At 37.7% G+C, this 20,440-nt stretch overlaps 1 protein-coding gene across 1 annotated transcript in view; it reads left to right on the forward strand.

Annotated features, from left to right (window-relative positions):
- The window catches only part of LOC756375 (G protein-coupled receptor kinase 5), a 45,456-nt gene extending 26,030 nt beyond the window's left edge, over positions 1–19,426 (forward strand). Inside the window, exons 7-16 of the mRNA XM_030985977.1 lie at positions 3,219–3,282; positions 4,214–4,354; positions 9,545–9,773; positions 11,606–11,695; positions 12,324–12,412; positions 13,038–13,157; positions 13,919–14,056; positions 14,887–15,024; positions 16,074–16,205; positions 17,071–19,426. Of these exons, the coding sequence (XP_030841837.1) occupies positions 3,219–3,282; positions 4,214–4,354; positions 9,545–9,773; positions 11,606–11,695; positions 12,324–12,412; positions 13,038–13,157; positions 13,919–14,056; positions 14,887–15,024; positions 16,074–16,205; positions 17,071–17,091 (1,162 nt within the window). The 3' untranslated portion in view covers positions 17,092–19,426. The remainder of the gene's footprint in view (positions 1–3,218; positions 3,283–4,213; positions 4,355–9,544; positions 9,774–11,605; positions 11,696–12,323; positions 12,413–13,037; positions 13,158–13,918; positions 14,057–14,886; positions 15,025–16,073; positions 16,206–17,070) is intronic.
- The last annotated feature ends 1,014 nt before the right edge of the window (positions 19,427–20,440 follow it).

A 20,440-nucleotide genomic window follows, 5' to 3' on the forward strand; every position in this document is an offset into this window, starting at 1 on the left:
AAGATCTGTTCACACTTGAAATTTAAGCTGTGTGCAAACACATCTTCGGTAATTATCCTCAAGGAAATGAAGATAGAATCATATATTTCTATTGGAATCTTTTTCCAACTGTTACTAGAAATCAAGATTTAGGAACCTTTAAAGCCTATCTGCACTAGTTTGGCCGGAAGGAATTAGACCTTCCTGCATGGTCACTGACAGGTGGTTATCTCATCAAATCAGCTTTCAATTAACATAAGAAAAAGGGGATCCTGGGGGACCAACAGGTACCGCTTAGGCATTGTTTGCTATATAGAGGGCGCAAGTAGCTATAAATTGTGCAGTGGGGCTTTAAAATGCAAAAAGAAAGACTTGACATGAAGAAAAACCTTCTTGAATGTCGTTGAAGTTAACAGGAGAACATAGATGATCAAAACATTGATAGCAATTAGCAACACTTTATTGGAGAGCAGAACTATGTAGCATTGATATTGGAGAATAAAAAAGTGAACAATTGCATCTGAAGGAAATTGCTGGTGAACCTTGTTTGATAGGTAAATAGGTCTATGAAAGAAAGGTTTTTGTTGATGTGATGCTGCATCTTAAAGGGCAAACAAACCCTTGAAATAAGTTCATTTGTATGAAAAAAGAAAAATATGATAAGCAGAATGGCGATAGTATGAATTAATCAGACCAATGAAGTTAGTAATGTTTGAAATATGAGTTCACCAAGTCTACAGTATGCAAATCTCAAATTGGCAATAAGATGAGTAAAATATCTTTTAATCCATGATTGGTTGATGTTGCATTGAAAGTGACATGTCTATCCATTTAAGATTACGCCAATTCGAGTATGGATTACGCAATCACTGATTTTGATCATGATATCACATTATATTCTTGGAAGAGGGTTGCTGCATGTTGCTGGCTCAGGTTGCAGAGTAGCTTGAAAAGTAGCCTTTTCCCCTGATGCTAATAGTACAATTAAATAGTTTGTGGGCACAGACATTTTACCCCTTACGACTGACATGGATTTGCGCCTACAAACTACAATTGTTTCAGAATAGACAATGAAGAAGATCAACTTTAAAATATATATATTTGTACTTTTTATTGTAAGGTCTGTTTTGGAGCCATTAAGGCAATAACTCTGATTAAAACAATACAAGTTAGCGCCCTTCTGGCTCCAAACAGAAGATTCAATATGTCAAGTGTTGCCTGGGGTAGTTTTCACAAGAGCATTCTTATCTCAGTGATCATCTTCACGGACCACACTCGTCACCAGTGTCTCATCTTTTCTTGGCCTGGCTTGCGGCACTTTAAGATGGGTTAATTATAGAAGTAGTAGTTCTGGTCATGCGATTGCGTTGTGTTAGAAACTGTGAGGAAAACAATTGGAAAAGGTTGGTCATGTAGCGCTAGGGTGTATACTGTTCGATAGGTTGTGGTATCATCAAAAATGGTCAGAAATTGGCCCAATCTTGCTGAAAGTCACATGCAAAGTACACAGAAATGTGTATATGGGACTACACAAACATGTGGCATGAACTTGTGGTCCACAACCTGTAGCTTTTACGTGTCATATTTCAAACATGACTTCTGGCATTTCAAGAGCCATCCTTTTCAGGGAACATTTTTTATTATGATACTCTTCCAAACTAAGATTTGAATAATTTAAAAAGTGCACAAATTATTTTTCACCTTTCCCAGAACTTAACATTCTCTTTAACTTGAAGCAACAAACTCTAGGTAGCAGTAGGCTGTAGTATTTTAGCCATGCTTGCATGAATCTTTCTTCTTGGAAAATCATCCGGAAAAGGTCTTCTGGAGGATAGACTTATGTGGAGCTTAGCTGGTCTGAGAAAATCACAAAAATTAAAAATCTATGAAATTAATTTAGACGTTTGAATAACAAAATAGGAGTTGTATGCAGCCCTGCACATCAACAGGAATCAACTTATATTTGGGTGTCACCCGACCTTTAGTTATGATGAATTACTACACTGTCATATACATGAAGCCTCCTATCAAGTTGATCGTGGTAAAATCTAATTTGAAATTCTGATTCTTTCGGCTCATGACACGATTTCTTTTATGACTTCACAATAGCTTCTATGCCATTTTGAATACATTTTGCAAGGCAGTCCTAATCGTACCAAGTTAATTGAAAAACCACTTTAGTAGCTCCTCGACGTATTCCATTTGCATGCCTATAGATGAATGGTTCGCTCAGTAGATACGCAGCTGCAGTGAGCACGCTTCGTACAGATGATGCGATGCCATCAGAGATAGAGAATGGTGACGCTCGGCTGGCTTGTTCCGGGGGAATATCAAACTAATGACCCGTGGTGTGGAGTCTGATGAAGCCCTCTAGTGTCAACTGCCATTACGCAGTTGGCATTTGCACTTAGACGACTTGTAAATTATGTGTGGCCAGTTGTTTTAGTTTGCTCTCAGGCTTTGTCTCTTTATGATTATTGACGGTATATTGGAGTGTTTTCTTGTAGAAGAGCAATGAACACTGCACAGAAATCCATATGTATTTTTTTTAATTTTTTTTTTTTTTTACTCAATTCCGATATTGAACGCGGTGCATGTAGAGCGTTCAATCATGTTTATTATGTGTACATGAAACGTGGATTTAGGTACTCCCTGCACTTTTGTATACTGGCGATCACCGGGCCATGTGTTAATGCCCGAAGAAGTGCTTTATTACAGCATGTATTTTTAAGGCTGTGGACTTTTGGCCATAAAATGGATATGACATTAAAACGACTTGGAAATTTCCTGGTTGTGACAGGCACACTCTTGTAGCATTTTAATGTGTTTCCTCTCAAGCATATTCTTACCATTTAGGATGTCTTTCAAATATATTATAAAAAAGCATCTTCTATCGTGAAATAAATATCTCTTCTTTTATTTATTCTCATCTCTCCTCTCTCTCTTTTCCATTCTCCCTTCTCTTTTTTCTATTCTCTCTTTTCCCTTTTCCCTTCTCACTTCCCCCTGTTCTCTCTTCTCTCTTCTGTCTTTTTTTCCCCTTTCTTCTCTCTTATCTCAATTCTCTTTCTCTCTTCTCTCTTTCTCCTCTCTTCTCACTTCTTCCTTCTCTCTCTCCTTTCTTCTCTCTTCTCACTTCTCTTTCGCTTCTTTCTTCTGCCTTTCTTTTATCTATTTTCTCTACTTTTTTTTTCTCTTCACCCTCTGTTTTCCCTTCTTACTCTATTCCTTATCTACAGGCAACCAGTAACAAAAAATACATTCAGGCAATACAGAGTGTTAGGCAAAGGTGGCTTTGGTGAGGTAAGTTTTCAGCCTGATTGGTGGTCATTAGTTATTCTCCTCTCTCTTCTCCATTCTCATACAGACATTCTGAAAAACGGCCTTTTGGGCTGAAATTGTGTGTTTTTGCTGTGTCTAAATAAAATCAACAACTACATGCATATCAAATAACTATTTTATTACTTTTTAATTATTACTATTTTATCATTGATAAATACTATTTTATTTTGATTATTACTATTCTAAAATTAGTTCATACGTCTGTGCATTAAATTTGCCTTTATTTGAACGCTAATCTGTTCCTTTAAAGCAGGAAGTTTGTTCTGTTCTATTTCAATGTCTGAAAGAGAGGATCTCTTTTAAAAGTTATAACAGGTACTATTAAAGACTACTGCCTCATACAAATCACTTGGAATAATTACATTTTGATAAGTCCATTCACCCGTCAATGTAAAATCTTCAAATTCTTTAATTTGTGAAATAAAGCAGACTTCTTGAGGAAACACCCCTTCTTAGGAAAACGCTGCTGGTAGTCTTGTTTTTTCTAACAAACGTGCAGTTAATGAGATGCAAATTGGTGGGATAAACCATGCCTTGGGTACTTTAGACATATTATCTACTGTTATGATTTTGTATACATACCTGTACAACATCTAAAGAAAACAACAAATTGCTTCTATCAGTTTCATAGATAGTTATTTTAAATATTTGTATTATATTTCAGTTTATTTATTTTCCATGCCCTCTTGTATGTTTCTTGCTACTTTATGGAAAATACAATGATACAAAAACATTAGGAAATACTCTATGAGTATGTAATCAGTATTGAACAGGATGGGCAAAAAACATTGAACATGTGAAAATCATAGCTTTAACCTTTTAAAAATCAATATAAATAAGGAAGAAGGAAAGGATTAATATTTGCTTTCATTACTGCTTTTCTTTGGATCAGGTTTGTGCATGCCAGGTTAGATCAACAGGCAAGATGTATGCCTGCAAAAAACTGGAGAAGAAGAGGATAAAGAAAAGGAAAGGAGAGACGATGGCGTTGAACGAGAAAATACTGCTCCAGAGAGTCAACAGTAGATTTGTAGTAAGTATTCTTTGTAATTAAACAATAAGAACAACAAGAAAAACCCACACATTACAATATCAGATATAAAGAGAAACATGCTCTCAGATTTATTTTCCTAAAAATTCATTGATTAGATTTTTTAAATTGCCTGTGCCTCTTTGTTTTGTCATGTTATATTGATTGTTGCATTACAAGTTACCGACTAAATAGATTTGGAGGTAAGATAATAATAATGATAATATTTCACATGCATTATAATTCAGACTTGCAAGAAGTTCTTCTTGTTAGTGATCGCCATTGTCTGGTTTCTGGCAAAATAATAGGTCAAAATGAAGAAGAAAAAAATATGATAGCAGAGATGGCTGAGAGGCAAGCTTGTCCTATCACACTGATTGCAATGATGCAATCAGCAAATTGGGCCGGAAATCGTCTTCTTAATATTAGTATTATGTTGACCACAATCATCCGTTGTAAATATGTAATTGAAGAGAGAGAAACCCTGCTTTCAGACTACAAGCATTCATCGTATAGCTGTACAATAATTTTTCCTTGTCTGAACATTATTTAAAAAAATGTTGTATAACAAAACATTTTATAGCTCACACATGCTAGAGGTGCTGTAGCCAAGTGCTTTAAGCACTTGACTTGAATTCAAGGGTCCCCGATACATGGCACTAATGTCCTTTGGCAAGGCATATTATAAATAATCTGCATTTGCCACTCCATACCCAGGAAAGAAATGGGGACCTAGGCGGATGACGAAAGCATTTGTGTTAGTAATTGCCATATGCCCTCATGGTGACCATATGGTAGAAATGCTCCCCAGGGAGTGGACATGTGCACATTGTGCGTGAATGAATCCAATGACTGGGGTAATAATATCTGTAAAGGGCTGTGAGACGGTATTCCGTATTGACCGCTATATAAATCCAGATTATTAGTAGTATTATTATTGGGCACCCTTTCGAACAAAAACCCGATAAAGAATCAGGGTCTTGCTCTAGTCTTAACGTTTTATTGAACGTAAATCGTATAATTGGGCGGGGCTTAACACGAACGCGCACTGATGACTTTGCAGCTGTCCTGTCTACTGACTGCATCAAAGTTATTTCTTCATACAACGTTTCCTTTTACAATCATGTTTTTAATATTTGTACGCTCCTTTTGTTATACAATGTTTCTTAATTCAATGTTTCTTCATACAACGTTTCTTCATACAATGTTTCTTCATACAACGTTTCTTCATAAGACGTTTCTTCGTGCGACGTAACGTTACGTATAAATTTCCTACAGTGTGAAGAGGGTTATAGTTCTTTCCCGAGGTAGTGCAATCAATCGACATTTCTTGTTTGATTCTGCTGGTAGTATAGAGAGTTAGAGGCAAAGATCTTTCCACTCATCTCTCTCTAATAGCACGATGAACCAAATTCCTCACGTCTTGAGGAAACATTATCCTATTCTCTTTATTTTGGTGTGCCATCAGTTGACCTAGTTTTGTTGTGTGTGTGTCTTTGTTTTGTTTTATAGAAAAGACATAATCCCAAATATCAAGTCTTTTTCAGGAGCTTTCTTTGAGTGGTATTCCATTTTTGCCCCTATGCATGGCTGTGTGTTTGTGCCATTTATATTTGGTGTCGATTCCCCAATAGGTACGTGTTTAATATTGGGTCATTTTCTGCATTATTTTCACACTGGCTCTTGCTTTGGCCCCAAAAACAAAGAATAGAAAATACAGACATTTAAATTTTAGTGATGAAAAAAGGAAAAAATGTGATTAGTACCAAAATTTGTGTTTTACTGGGAAAACTGTGTTCTACAGAGGAAACTGATAGAGATCTCACAAGAAGATTGATTTCTCTAGCAAGGTGTGTGTGGGAGTGAAAGGGAAGTAAAGTGGGTGTCCTCTGAGGTGAAGGGTCACTTCCTACCACATTAGTCTATCCTGAAAAATGAACATGAATAAAGTGGTATTCTTTAAAGGGTTTGTGTCCTTTTTGCAAATATTTTTTGCTTCCAAATATCTTGAAGTCTAGCTTAGATCAGCATTGCAACTTATCTGTCACTTATATTAGATTGTTCAGGCATAATTTTCTTTGATAATTTCATGAAGAAAAAAACAAAACATGGATTGGAGTTATACATACATGTACAAGCAACATTTTTGTTAATACAAAAATTTTAATTATTTTTTCAGAGTGATCAGATGTAATAGTCATTTAATTCAGAGTAACTAGATATTATGCACTGCATAGCCCAAGGGGATGTCAAAAAAATATAAGCTGGAAATACATCACTTGTCAAATTTGCTTTTAGCAAATTGACCCATTTTAAATGAACAGAACGAGAGCGCTAGTTTTTATCTATCGATACCAAGAAAAAATTCATTTTCTATTTGCTGCATATTCTTATAGTATGTGTTATATGGGGCTCTTTGTATAGCGATGATCATGATGGGGCAATTAAATTCTGTAAATCCTGCCAAGCGTTGAGAGGAGGCTAGCAGCACTGTATCATATGTCTTTCATTCATCGGCTGGGCTCGTTATGAATCCATTGAGCGTGTGATTACCGTCATCATGTGCCAGGCAATCGCACGTCCAAATGCCACCGTGGCCGGCTTGATGCCGATGTCACGTTACGCTTTAGACTCTGGGGTGTCTCTGAGCTGTTCCGGTTGCGTCTCCTAAAAGCTTTGCATGTGGGTTGTCTCATTAACATATTTTCCAATTGAGTGAATCATCTACACTGGGGTTTTAGTTGCTATGTTGTATAGAGATTTCCACTTCTGGAATTATTTATATGAGCTTTCTTCTCTTCCCCCTGTCCTTCTCTCTCCTTCCCTCCGATCCTCCTTTTCTCCTCTCTTTTTCTCTCTCCCTTCCCTATCTCTCTCTCTCCTCCCTCCCTCGGTCATTCCCTCCCCTTCTCTCTATTTCTCCATCCCTCATATCCTCTTTCCATCCTCCCTCTCTCTCTCCCTTCCTCCTTCCCCCTCTCTCTTCCTCCTTCCCCCTCTCTCTCTCTCTCTTTCTATCTCCCTCCCTCCTATTCCCCTTCCCTCTCCCTCTCTCTCTCTCTTTCTCCTTTTACCCTCCTTCCCTCCCCATTTATCTTTCTCTCTCCCCCCCTCCCTCTCTCTCTCTCTCCCTCTATCTGTACCCCCTTTCTCTTTCTCTCACTCTATCTCTGTGGTAAATTATGTATATCTTGCTTTTGATTGCATTTAAAGGATTGTGACTCTTCTCTCAAGGCTCCTCTCTCTCTCTTTCCCCCTCTCTCTGGCAATTTTCACATCTTGCTTATGAATGCCTCAAAGGATTGTAATTTTTAACGCTTGTTCACATATGATTTGAGAAATTGTGGTTTTATACTGCAGCTTTTTTCTAAATTTTAAATTACAAGTGAATTCAAGTAGGAATGAGTAAAAGTCACAAAGGTCGTACACGTACAAGTGTGTCACAAGATGCAGAAATGTTATTCACATAATAAGAATAATAATCTCTCTCTCTCTCTCTCTTTCCGGCAATGTTTACATCTTGCTTATGAATGTGATGAATATTACGTTTATAAAACGCTTTTTTAGATACTTAGCACATAAACAAGAAAAATGTACAAACATGGCACACATGTCACACTATGAAGAAGAAAAAAATACTGCGTTTTCACTGCAATGACTGCATCGTATGTGAGCGGGGCTGGCTTTCGAGTACCTATCTGAATTGACATTATGTGAAGTTTGATGGATGACTCACGGAATCTCACACATCGCATCATTTCTGTATGAATAAATAATTACTTACATCTCCATGTAATGTGCTTGTCCAACTGTCATATATCACACACTCGGTGGTTAGATGAAATTTTTTAATGGAATGCGGATTGAATAGAAGAGTGATTAAAGCGGAAGTCGTATTAATGGTCCAGGAGTATTTTAATAGTAGAAAATACTACATGTGAATTGAGTATGATAATTGCTTTTGAAGAGAGAATTGAGAATCATAATTTTTTGCATTAATTTATTCTTTATTTTTCATATACTGTTGTGTGTAGTGAGAGTAATTTAGATATGATTATAAAGTACACAAAATTTGAAGTATTTATTTAATAGATTTTTTTTTTTTAACTCATGGTATTTTTAGTCCATGTAAAAGGAAAACAAAAATCCTGAATTAGTGATAATTTTGGTCGATGGTATATTTGTAGCCTAATTTTTAATATTTTCTTTTCCTGGTGCAGAGAGAGAGAGAGAGAGAGAGAGAGAGAGAAAGAGAGAGAGGGAGATGGGCGGGTGAAGGGATGGTACTCACTTTTTGTATGTTAAAAGATGTTTAAATATGAAGCATATGAAAGCCCCACTGCACTATTTATAGCTACTTGCGCCCTCTAAATAGCAGTCAATGCCTAATCAGTGACCGTTGGTCCCCCATGATCCCCTCTTATGTTAATTGAGAGCTGATTTGATGACATAACCACCTGTCAGTGACCATGCAGGGAGGTCTAATCCCTCCTGGCCAATCTAGTGCAGATAGGCTTTAAGCTTTTAATATGTCCTTATAAAATAAAAAGCTGCGTGTTTACTGGGTCATATATAAAGAATGAACAGTTAGTGTTGCTTTTATTTCTTATGACTGAAGAAGCCTGATTACTCTGAGGTTCTGTGGTTGCTAGTCAGATATCCAAGTGATGACACAAACCATCTCCATTATTAAACTGGGGAATGTTTGATCGATGCTGATGTTACATACATGTATGATCACCATGGCTTCCGATATTCCACCAAGTTCAATCCAAGTGCACAGATTCTTGCTTCCTTGTTTTCCAGAGATGTTATGTTAAGGTTAGTCTTGCCTATGCCTTTGAGATGAAAGAAGCACTGTGTCTGGTCTTGACCATCATGAACGGAGCCGATCTCAAGTTCCACGTATGGAAGTCTAAGGTGTGAGGACGAGAGGGCTAGATTCTCTCAAGATCCTTACTTTCGACCTCATTAACCTTCTTTATTCATTAAAAAAAAAAATCATATTCAGGTAAGTATTGCCTATGCCTTTGAGATGAAAGAAGCACTGTGTCTGGTCTTAATACCATAACGTACATAACATTGGAAGTCCAGGGTTTGAAGAGAAAGTGGGCTAGATTCTCTCAAGATTCTTACTTTCCCCTTTCAACTTCAGTAACCTTGTTTATTCATTTTGTTTTAAATCACCTTCAGGTTAGTCTTGCCTATGCCTTTGAGATGAAAGAAGCACTGTGTCTGGTCCTGACCATCATGAATGGTGGTGACCTCAAGTTCCACATACATAACATGGGTAGTCCAGGGTTTGAGGAGGAGAGGGCTAGGTTCTACGCAGCAGAGATCCTCTGTGGTTTGGAGGACCTTCACCGATTGAGGATCGTCTACCGGGATATGAAGCCAGAGAATATCCTCCTAGATGATCATGGTGAGTCACGTTTTAAAAATGGAACCTGATTCAATTCCTCTTTCACTTATCGATAAGTTTACAAACTAGAGCTCCGTTGCTTAAATCTTACCATTGATGGCAACATCGCTTTTACTGGTAACTTCCATGGTAACATCACTCAACAGTCAATCAAATTAAGATTTCCATGGAAGTTACCATGGTAAAGTTACCGTCAATGGTAATTTTTATGCAATGGGGCGAAGAACAGGAGCTTGTGTTGGATAACTGTTGTAATTGATTAACTCTTCATCCTGTGTGCTACACCATATCTCTGTGAAAGCTCCACCATAACTCTATGAAAGCTCCCTATTGTTTGCTCTATCCTGCCTTTCTAAACGTGCAGTATCATTCTGTATTATACTACGTAATACCAATTTCGGGATTACGTTAAATGAGACCCCGTCAGTGTGCATGCGCTAATCAGCAATTCGTCAGTCGCGTGTTATTTGAGCGAAAGGACACCTTTCTGGCTCAATAAATCAGATATTATTATCCACGCAATCCCCGAAATTCAAAGGTAAAAAACGTTATTAGTTTCATCCTTGACATTTACTGATAACTTTGAGACGCTTATTTTTATAAATCACGCCCTTCTGAAGTGATATTTTAACGATAGAATTGTAATGTCTCAAATGGATAGCAGCACTGCTGCGTTTCCTCTGTCCGCGCTTCCACCCCAGGCCCCGCCTGGTAGCGCAGGAGCCACGGGCTCCGACGGAAAGAAAAAATTACCCAACTCCAGTGGCAAAGTCACGGCTGGCAAAGTCAGCAAGAGTGGGCCGGGGAAAGCTAAAAGTAAAACAAAGTCGGACTCGGAGCCAAAGGCAATGAGCGAGAAGAATCAGGAAGTGGAATCAACGGTTCCATTTTCTACTTTTAATAACATACTTGATAAAATGGAAGCACTTCTTGCGCGAGTGGTTGAGGCCTTGCTCGCTGCTAATGCTACGGCTGTCACCGGCAGCTCACACCCGTCTTCGTCTCGCGGCTTTACCGGGGCTACCGGCGGGGAAGACTATGTGCAACGGCCTCCGTTCGACCATGGGAATGACATACCGCCCACCGGGCTCATGGATTTTTACGGTCTACCCACGGATGCAACCGAAGCGGGCGCCGTCTGGGAGGAAGAGAATTTTTTATTACTTATATAATTGAGATTAAATCTCAAACGAGTTCTCGTTTAATCTTTCAATCTAATAGGCTTGCATATTTTCTGTTATTTGAATTTTTTGTTTAACTGTCAAAACGTTTTATGGTGTATGGTGAGCTTTTTATGGAGTATGATGATATGATTGTAACAACAGTTTTGAGTACCTTTATGTGTGACACTCCTAAAAAAGGTGTTTTACAGTAAATCCGTAGAATTACCAAAGTATAACATTTTACAATGAACATTAGTGAACTTTCCTGTCCTGCATAAAACTAACCATTGATGGTAACTTTGCCATCAATGGTAACTACCATGGAAACCTTGATTTTGATTGGATGGTGAGCCCTGTTACCATGGTAGTTACCATTGATGGCAAACTTACCATCAATGGTAAGCTTTATGCAACAGGGCCCAGTATTCTTCAATTACAAAATATATCAACAATTTTTTGTGAAGATCCATTCTCATCCTTCATAGCCTTGTTTCTCAAGATATCATATAGTGTGTTCGGTGCCAGAAGGGCATTATTTTGGTGTAAAATGATGCGTGTTACATATAAATCCCCCCTAGCTCCAAAGAGACTATAAATTGATAATCACAAGTTCTTGATTTCCCTGAAAATAAAGGAGACTGATACGATTGGTTTGCTTATTTTCATCAGGTCATGTACGTATCTCTGACCTGGGTCTAGCAGTGGAGATACCTGAGAATGACACCATCAGGGGCAGAGTAGGAACGGTGGGCTACATGGGTAAGTAAACCCCAGTCACATCCATGAGACTGACGACAGACCGACAAAGACCGAACAAACCCATTACATTATATTTACCCAGTTACATTACCCAAAATTTAAAAAAAAGAATCAGTGGTATGACTAAGGTAGTGGAATGAAAAATTTCAGTGGCGTATCCGGAAATTGATACATAGGGTGGAAGCATATATGAACTTATACCCCAGTCACATTAATGAGACCTACACCAGACTGACACCAGACCGACACCTGACATTGTTAAATAATGCCTTTAATAGTCAAACTGACACATTTTTTTCCATTCAGGGTAATGTAACTGGATTTAGCTCATGCTGCAATGATAATTATAAACCTTTAGGTCAGTCAGGAACGCCATGACTTTTACAAGCCAATCGCCTGTCTGATTATCAAGATATTCATGATTGGAAATCAAAACAAATTGTGCGTTTTCCTAACAGTTTTCATAACACTACAGTCTATTGGGGAAAATGAGTATGGTAAAACCGGTCACTCATTGTAAGCACTTTGGTTGGTTACATTATCCCTGGTGAGGTACTACATAAGAAACAGATATTACTATTTTATGTATCAATATTGTATTCTCTCACTCTTGTCTTAAATTCCTTAGCTCCTGAGGTGGTGAAGAACGAGAGGTATACATTCAGTCCAGACTACTGGGGTCTGGGATGTCTTATCTATGAGATGATAGAAGGAAGGGTAAGACCATATTTCATCTCTCATTTCATCATACATCCTTTCTTTTTTCTTTTGATGAATCTACAACAGCAGAAGTAGGCTACTGTCACAGGAAGATGAATGCAATAAGATGATTCTAGCAGTACCAATTGTTTTTTCCTTAGCATCATGTCTATTTATTCTTTATACCATTAAAGCTTGTTCTCATACAAGTGCATGACATCGGAAACTGCACTGTTTTTGTTGTTGGTATGTGTATTAAACTGATTAATCAATTGGAGAAGAAAAGATAGCTGCGTTCCACAAATGTCTTTAATAATCACTTATCTGTGTTTGATATGATAGAGAAATGTAGCATTACGTTTATCATTTAGAAAGAAAAAAAAATTGGTATCCCACATCGTATGCGAACCAGCCTTTCATCATCTGTTTCCACATATTTTCTTTGGTATGAAGCATTGTCATCGCCATGTTTTCTGTGGAAAAGGTGAATATGAGTAGGGATGTTGTACATTGTTGTACATCAGAAATGACATGCTTCAAATATAATGCTATTACCAGTACCGCGAAATGATGATGCAATTATCATGGTGAAGTGATGATGCGGTTGTCATGGTAAATGTATGAACTATGTTGTTTGTTCCAGGCTCCATTCCGAGCGAGGAAGGAGAAGGTCAAGAGGGAAGAGGTCGACCGGAGAGTCAAAGAAGACGACGAGAAGTACAGCCAGAAGTTCAGCACCGAAGCACAGGACATCTGTAAAAAGGTGAGGTGTTTTGATGGGAATGGCTTCTCCGCACCCTTGTGTGTGTATGTTTGTGTGTGATGTAAACAAAGTGTGTACAATTGAGGAGGACATTGCAATTGCATATCTGCCAACTGTTCCGATTTAATCGGAATATTATGATTTTCAAAATTCTGAATGACCCCCTCCCCCCCCCCCCCAAAAAAAAATTAAAAATAAATAAATACAAAAATAAAATCGCTCATTGTGCTATTTTCCAGCCAAATTAGGCTTGTTTTACCATGTACCGATTGAGCAGCCAATTTGTATTCCGTATTGGATAAACCCTTGCTAGGGGTACAGATTTCTTATTTTCAAATGTTGGCAGGTATGCAATTGTACTGCTTGACTCTTACTTGGCATGGATCAAAAGCCCACCAATCAAGAATAGCTCGGCACAGACAGTCACACATCATCCATTCTTTAACTTTTACATTTTACGAGCTCTGCTTTTCAGTGGATCCCTCCATTTCCACAGGTTTACCTTTAAAAACTTTTTAAAAACCCATTATACTGGATATTTATTTATATTTTCTATTTCAAAACTTTAAACCATGTAAAATGGATTATATTATTGAATATTGAATTGTATATCTGATTTCTTGTCAAAATTACTGTTCTGTTGGAAATGAAAAATAAAACTGAAACTGAATAACGGCTTATTGATTTCTACTTCTCAATCGTAATAGAAGGATCGAGCATTAATGATCATATTTTGACCTTCGGTTATATCTGTTTGACAGTTGTTGCAGAAGGACCCAGCGTTAAGAATGGGGTTTGAGAACGGCACCGCACAGACTGTCAAGGATCATTCATTCTTCAACTCCATCAGCTTCAGCCGGCTTGAAGCTGGAAAGCTCGATCCACCCTTTGAACCTGATGTAAGTTTCACATTCAGATTTATTTCATATTTTAGATTATGTATTTCATAATTCTATTATTTAGGATCATCGACCTATAAGTTTCCGTAACTTTTTTGATGATCCAGCCCCTTCGTACTTTCCTTTAGTGTATTTTCCATTTTATTGGTTTATCTATGTTTGCAAGAAATATTTTATTGTATTCTTTGTCTTTGTATGTTTTTATGAAAGTGGTTATTAAATTAAATTAAAAAATTAATTTATTGAAAAATGCAAACGAACTGAACACATAAAATACATCTTCATACAAATCTAGAAAAAGAAAGAAATTTACAAGACATGAAGAAAATAGATATACAACAGAAAATCAAAAAATTTGATAGCAGAAGAATTTCAAAAGTTCTTTTTGAGGCATAAACCCTGTAAAGTTGCAACAATGAGATACGTAAATCGAAAACCAAGAAAAGTTTTGCAATTTGTTACGTGTAGTAAAAGGCAGCAAATTATTGACGTCATTGATAATTCTGTGTTTGTAAACCCAATGTTTTTAAGTCTAACCCTTGGGTGCACCTGTAAGTGAATATCTTGCTGTCTTTATTCTTCAATCTGAATGCTTTTATCATCCAGGTCTGTACAATGAAACCTGTCTATAAAGACCACCCAAGGGAGACAGGAAAAGTGGTCTTTATAGGCAGGTGGTCTTTATGTACAGGTTCCTTTAGTACATGTTTCAATGAGAAACCATTTTCAAGGGAAACAAAATATGTGGTCTTTGTAGACAGGTGGTCTTTCTATGCAGGTGGTCGTTAATGCAGGTTTGACTGTAATTGTTATTATTTGAACTTTTGCAGAAGAGGGCCGTGTATGCAAAAGACGTGCTGGACATAGAACAGTTCTCAACCGTCAAAGGAGTAAACTTGGACCAAAACGATGACAGATTCTACACCAAATTCAACTCGGGGAGTGTAGCAATTCCATGGCAAATGGAGGTATGTTCATCCCTGGTTGCAACTCCATTTGTTCATTGACTTAAGCCCATTGACTGCTGAATTCCCTCATTCTCCAGGGGGGTGTTTCACAAAGATCCTAAGTAGAACTTAACACTAAGTTGGACTTAAAAATTATGGACAGCCATTGGAGTCTTAAAATGAAATGTATTCAAAAGCAGAAATTCAAGTATTTTTAGACTTTTTATAAATTCCACATCAAGAACATGAAATTTCCTTGATGATAGAAAATATGAATGATTTGAATAAACAATTAATGCCTTTCAACATAACTTTTACAAAATATTTTCAAAGATGCTAATGGCTTTCCATAATTTTTAAGTCCAACTTAGAGATAAGTTCAACTTAGGATCTTTGTGAAACACCCCCCTGGCTTCATACCGGGACCACTCTACTGCTGGATAAACAATCAGGAATAAATCATATCAATTCTTTCTCAAAATACGATTCCCATACCAGAGCTCAAGATTAGCTTTTACCATTCATGGGCCACTGAGTTTACAAATACACATCACAGATACATAGGTATTGTGAATTTTGTTGTAGTTCTTGATATTTGACAAGAAGGAAATATCTGTGATGGCAATTTTCCCACAAATATACAGTGCAACAAATATACAACTGCTTTTCCATGTTCATAATGATGATGAAGTCATATGAAGTGACTGGACTTCCTTGGTATATGACAAAGACATGCCTATTGAAGTACGAGAGAAGAATGGTTAACAGAAATCAAGTCTACTTGGTAGGTTACTGGACTGTAGATCGCATGGTTCACAATCCAAGTCCTGCCATAGCACCGATGTCCTTTGGCAAGACATCAATCCAATTAAATTTCCACACACTCAATAAAAAAAACTCATTGAATGCTTGAGCAGTTTTATAACGGTAGCTCAGCTAAAGCTGGGGTAGTAATATGAATGCGTAGCCCTTGGTTTTGATAACTGATGACATATTACCGGTATTGTTATGAGCAAGTATTAAAGGGCAAATGTTAAGTCAGTGTGTCCTCATTTATTCATTAAATACAGATGATTGAGACGCAAGTATTTCTTGAGCTGAATGTGTTTGGGCCCAACGGCACTCTAACAGCTGACTTGATGCCTGATCTACCGCCACCACCCCCAAAGCAAGGCTTCTTCAGGAGGATATTTAGGATTAAGGTTTGTATACCAACATATTCTTAGCTTAACTTCTACATAAAGTTACTTAGATCTTCTTAAAGGGAAGGGAAGGGGGGGGGGGGTTCTGCAACTGATGCTATCCCCCGAAAGCAAGGCTTCTTCAGGAGGATATTTAGGTACCACACTCTTTTCCTTGCTTTACTCTTTTAAAAGTATTTTTTTTAAAGGACCATAGTGCCTACAAAGCAGTGAAAAAAATACACGGGGGCTCGGGCGAAATAGCCCCCGAAATGCCCAAAACAGCCCCCGAAAATAAAAAAGAGCCCCTGTAAATCTGCATACAGTTCAATGCAAAACAAATTTTAGAGTGTCAGTTTCATGCAGGCAAGTTTGAAAAGTAGCCCCTGAAAAATAAATATTAATTTTGTCCCTGCTACAAAGAATCTAAAATACATAGACTTGTAAGATATGTACATCACATGATGTGGGTTGTTGTTTTATCTTGTCTATGCAGCTAGTGTAAAAAAAAATTCAGTTGATGAGAGTCTGGACAATCAAATGGCATACATGCCGAAACCTGCAGCAGAACGGGTCCAAATAAGAGGTTCCTTGAAATGTTATTCCTTCCTAGAGGTGTTGTGGATAAGTCGTTGGACTTTGGATCACAGGATCACAAGTCATGCAAAGGCTCTAATGTCCTGTGGCAAGATATTAATCTACATTTGCTACTCTCCACCCAGGTGTTAAATGGGTACCTGTAGGAAGGGTTTCCTTGAATGCTGTGAGCGCCGAAATCGGTTGCCTAGCAGAGCCGGGGTAATAGTTGGAGTGTCTTGAGCACCATGCATGGTGGATATGTGCGCTTTATAAATATCCAATATTATTATCATTATTCCTCTAACAGAGCAGCGATGATCGACAATGACACCTTGCCAAACAACCCTCCTGACCAAGAGAGGGCGCTCTAACTCACCTTTGTCACGCACGACTGGCCGGCTCAGTATGCTGGTCCACTCTCGGCTCAACTGGATTGAAGCAAGCGGGACCATGCTGCTTTTTAATTAAACACAACCTGATGAACACACACAGGGCTGCCAACACTGCCACGGCTTTTAACGTCTTGTGAACTCCACTTTGTATGATGTACAGCTCTTTATTTCCTGAACCTGAACGCACGGCAATCGCATTCTTCTGAGAGGGAGTGCATGCTGAATCATGGATGTTGCTATTTGCTACGCTTTCCGAAAATACTTTTTTTTGTGTCTGTGCAAATAACGACTACTTAATGCTTGGTTATGCTTGGATGTATGTTCGAACAAGCTATGGTATGAAAGGAGGTAATTCCACATGCAGGAGCACGATAGATTATGAACGACAAAAGTGCAAGTACAAGTCGGTGGTGTGGTAGCCTTCATGAATAGATAGCTTAATTCCTCTATAGGTTTGTTCACATATGACAGGGGAACCTGCGGTAGGATTTTTTTTTTTATACTCCTAAGTGAATAGCAAATAAAAATGAAAGAAAAAAGATAGCCACCCACAACAAAGATTCTCAGATAATTCAATAATCCGTTTGTTATGAGATACAAAACTTGAATGGTGCTATACCAGCTTCATAAACAAAACAAACAAAAATGTCCGTGTACTCAGTCATATGTGAACAAATCTAAAGAGCCCTATAAGTGGGTTCCTCGTTGAATAAATAAATTGATGTACCTTTTCACAAAGGCTACCTCACAGCATCATCAAAATCTTTTGATCATGAATACTCACCGTGGTGTGGAAACTCACCGAGTACATCTACAAAGTTCCGTTACCGCGACGATCAACTCTGTGTGTGGCATTGGAGAAATACGTTGTCATGTTGAAGGATTGTGATGCCCGTTGGCTTCTATGTGTGTTATCTCAGGAGAAATGGGAGAGAGAGGCTGTGCATCAAAGTGCTCGAGTTACACCACCAAAGAGCATCAGTAAGAACAGCCTTGTAGAGAACTTTTTATTTTGTAGATGACTACCGTCAGGGATTCGACGTGAAAACCTTACCTCGCGTTGCAACATATTAGATTCCTTCGATTTTTTCGCTTTTTCCGAGGCTCTGTAAATACAAAGACGAGTATATCTTACCTTATATATCTGCTCAGTGTAACGCTTACTATGGTAGCCAAATCTTTTTAAAGAAGTATGGTGGTTTATATTTCCTTCGGGTTTCTTTAAATTGCTCCACCTATCACTATTGCTGCAAGTTTTGCGTATTGGTCGTGTCTGTCTGTAGTAAAGTACTCTTTGCTGAAGTGAAATTTTGCAGATTTTGAAATAGACTGATGAACCAAACATTCAAAACTCTTGAATTATTAAAATACATATTATATTTTTTCTCTTTTTGGGGTTGGGTGGAGGGGGGGGGGGGGGCTCTAATAAGCTCTTCTTTCTAAATCAGAATCCTGCAATTTTGCATCCTTCTTTTTTTTTCTTCAGGACAAATAGTATACAACTTTTTGAAAACACATTGACGAGAACACTTTAATTACGCAAATCTAATGTTATGCATCCACATTTTAAAATTGAATGTTTACAAGCTCTTGCTGGTCTTGCGAATCATAGATATATGTAAGTATGTGTTACCATTCACCAGGCTTTGAATCTATAGGCTTGTCTATTTTTTGAGTGAGTCTTGTGAGTTACAGTGGACCAAACTATTGACTCCTGGCGAGTAGAAACTATTTCTCTTGCCTAAAATTCCTTTTGTGTTGGTAATGTCAAAAAAAAAAGTTGACTTGTTGACTCATGGCTCGTAGAAACTATTCTCTTGTCGAAGATTCTTTTCCTATGGGTAATGTAAGAATATGTGGCCAGCTGAGAATGGACCATTGTAAGGCTATAGATGGCGCTTGTCAAGAGAGTTGCGGGGCGTCGCCATGTTGAAGCTAGGTTGAACAATGCATAATGCTCACGCATCATTATTTTGGAAGAAATGTTGACTTTGCATGGATAGCGCGCACTCACACAGTTTTTTTTATGAGACACCTTCTAGCAATCCAATGATGTCATCACTCCAAAACATGGCAGTCTTTTTGCCTTATGTTGTTAAATGCGTTTTTGTTTGAGACTTGACAGAAACTTATCGTTCACTATTTTGCAATGATTCCAAAAGTCCCTTTTTGTTTGATTTGTGATTTACTGTACTGCTGTCTAGAGATCCCAGATTGTGTCTGGCTTTAGGTGTACAGCTTTTTTAATACAATCCATAAATTAATTCTGATTAAAATACTTCCTGTACCAGCTTTTTTAGGAGGAGAATTCTTGAATGATAATTTCCCAAACTAAGGGATAAAGAATGAGGAAGCTTAAAGAGAAGGTTGAGTTCTGGGGCGAGGTGAAAAATAATTTGAGAGCGTTATCATTGTTGTTATACAAATGTGAAGGAACATCAGAGAGAAAATGTTCCCTGAAAAGCATGGCTCTTCATATGCCTTCATATTCTAAATATGACAAATAACAGCTTAAAAATGAGGCCCGATTTTTATGCCACATGTTTGTGTACTGGTAGTCCCATATCTTTCTGTGTACAGTGCTTGTTACTTTACCAAGACTGTGCCAAATTTCTTATCATTTTGATGACACCAGAACCTTGCAGTACACACCAATACTTATATGCTAGATGATCAATTTTGCCTGATCGATTCCACACTGTTCCTTTCGCAATCCAATAGCATGACCAGAACTCAACTTTATCTTTAAGAATTATTTTTCACCTTCTTCCGAACTCAACATTCTCTTGAAGTTGTGCCCGTCGCAATGTACAATCCACAATGTTTTAATGCTGCACGTACCCCACATCCCATATCTTGTTCTCTTTCTGTTTGCAATGCACTGAAGATTTGTGAAGGAATTTTTTTTCCCTTCAAAATCTGCTTTTCTCAACCATGTAGGATTGACCAAATGCAATGATAATAAGCTCCAAGCGAATGGTAAAGTAGAGTTTTCAAGGGTAGGAAATTTGCTTCCTACAGAAATGTAAAAATTACGCAAGAGAATAATGTAGAGATATCCTTAAAGATATAAGTAGTGCCATGCGATGGTAATATTATAATGACTGGACTTTTTTTGTTGTATAACTGATACATGTAGGTATAAGATCACTTCTTTCAGATCGCTAACATTTTTTCAAAAGATTTAGTCTTATCGATGCTAGATTAAGAGGTAATGGGCTTGTACAATGAGTATAAATATTACTGGAAATATTATCCACCTAGTAAGCTGTTTTTGTGTTTATT

The sequence above is a fragment of the Strongylocentrotus purpuratus genome, unplaced genomic scaffold (genome assembly GCF_000002235.5).
Source record: "Strongylocentrotus purpuratus isolate Spur 01 unplaced genomic scaffold, Spur_5.0 spur5_scaffold_15, whole genome shotgun sequence".
Classification (NCBI taxonomy): domain Eukaryota; kingdom Metazoa; phylum Echinodermata; class Echinoidea; order Camarodonta; family Strongylocentrotidae; genus Strongylocentrotus; species Strongylocentrotus purpuratus.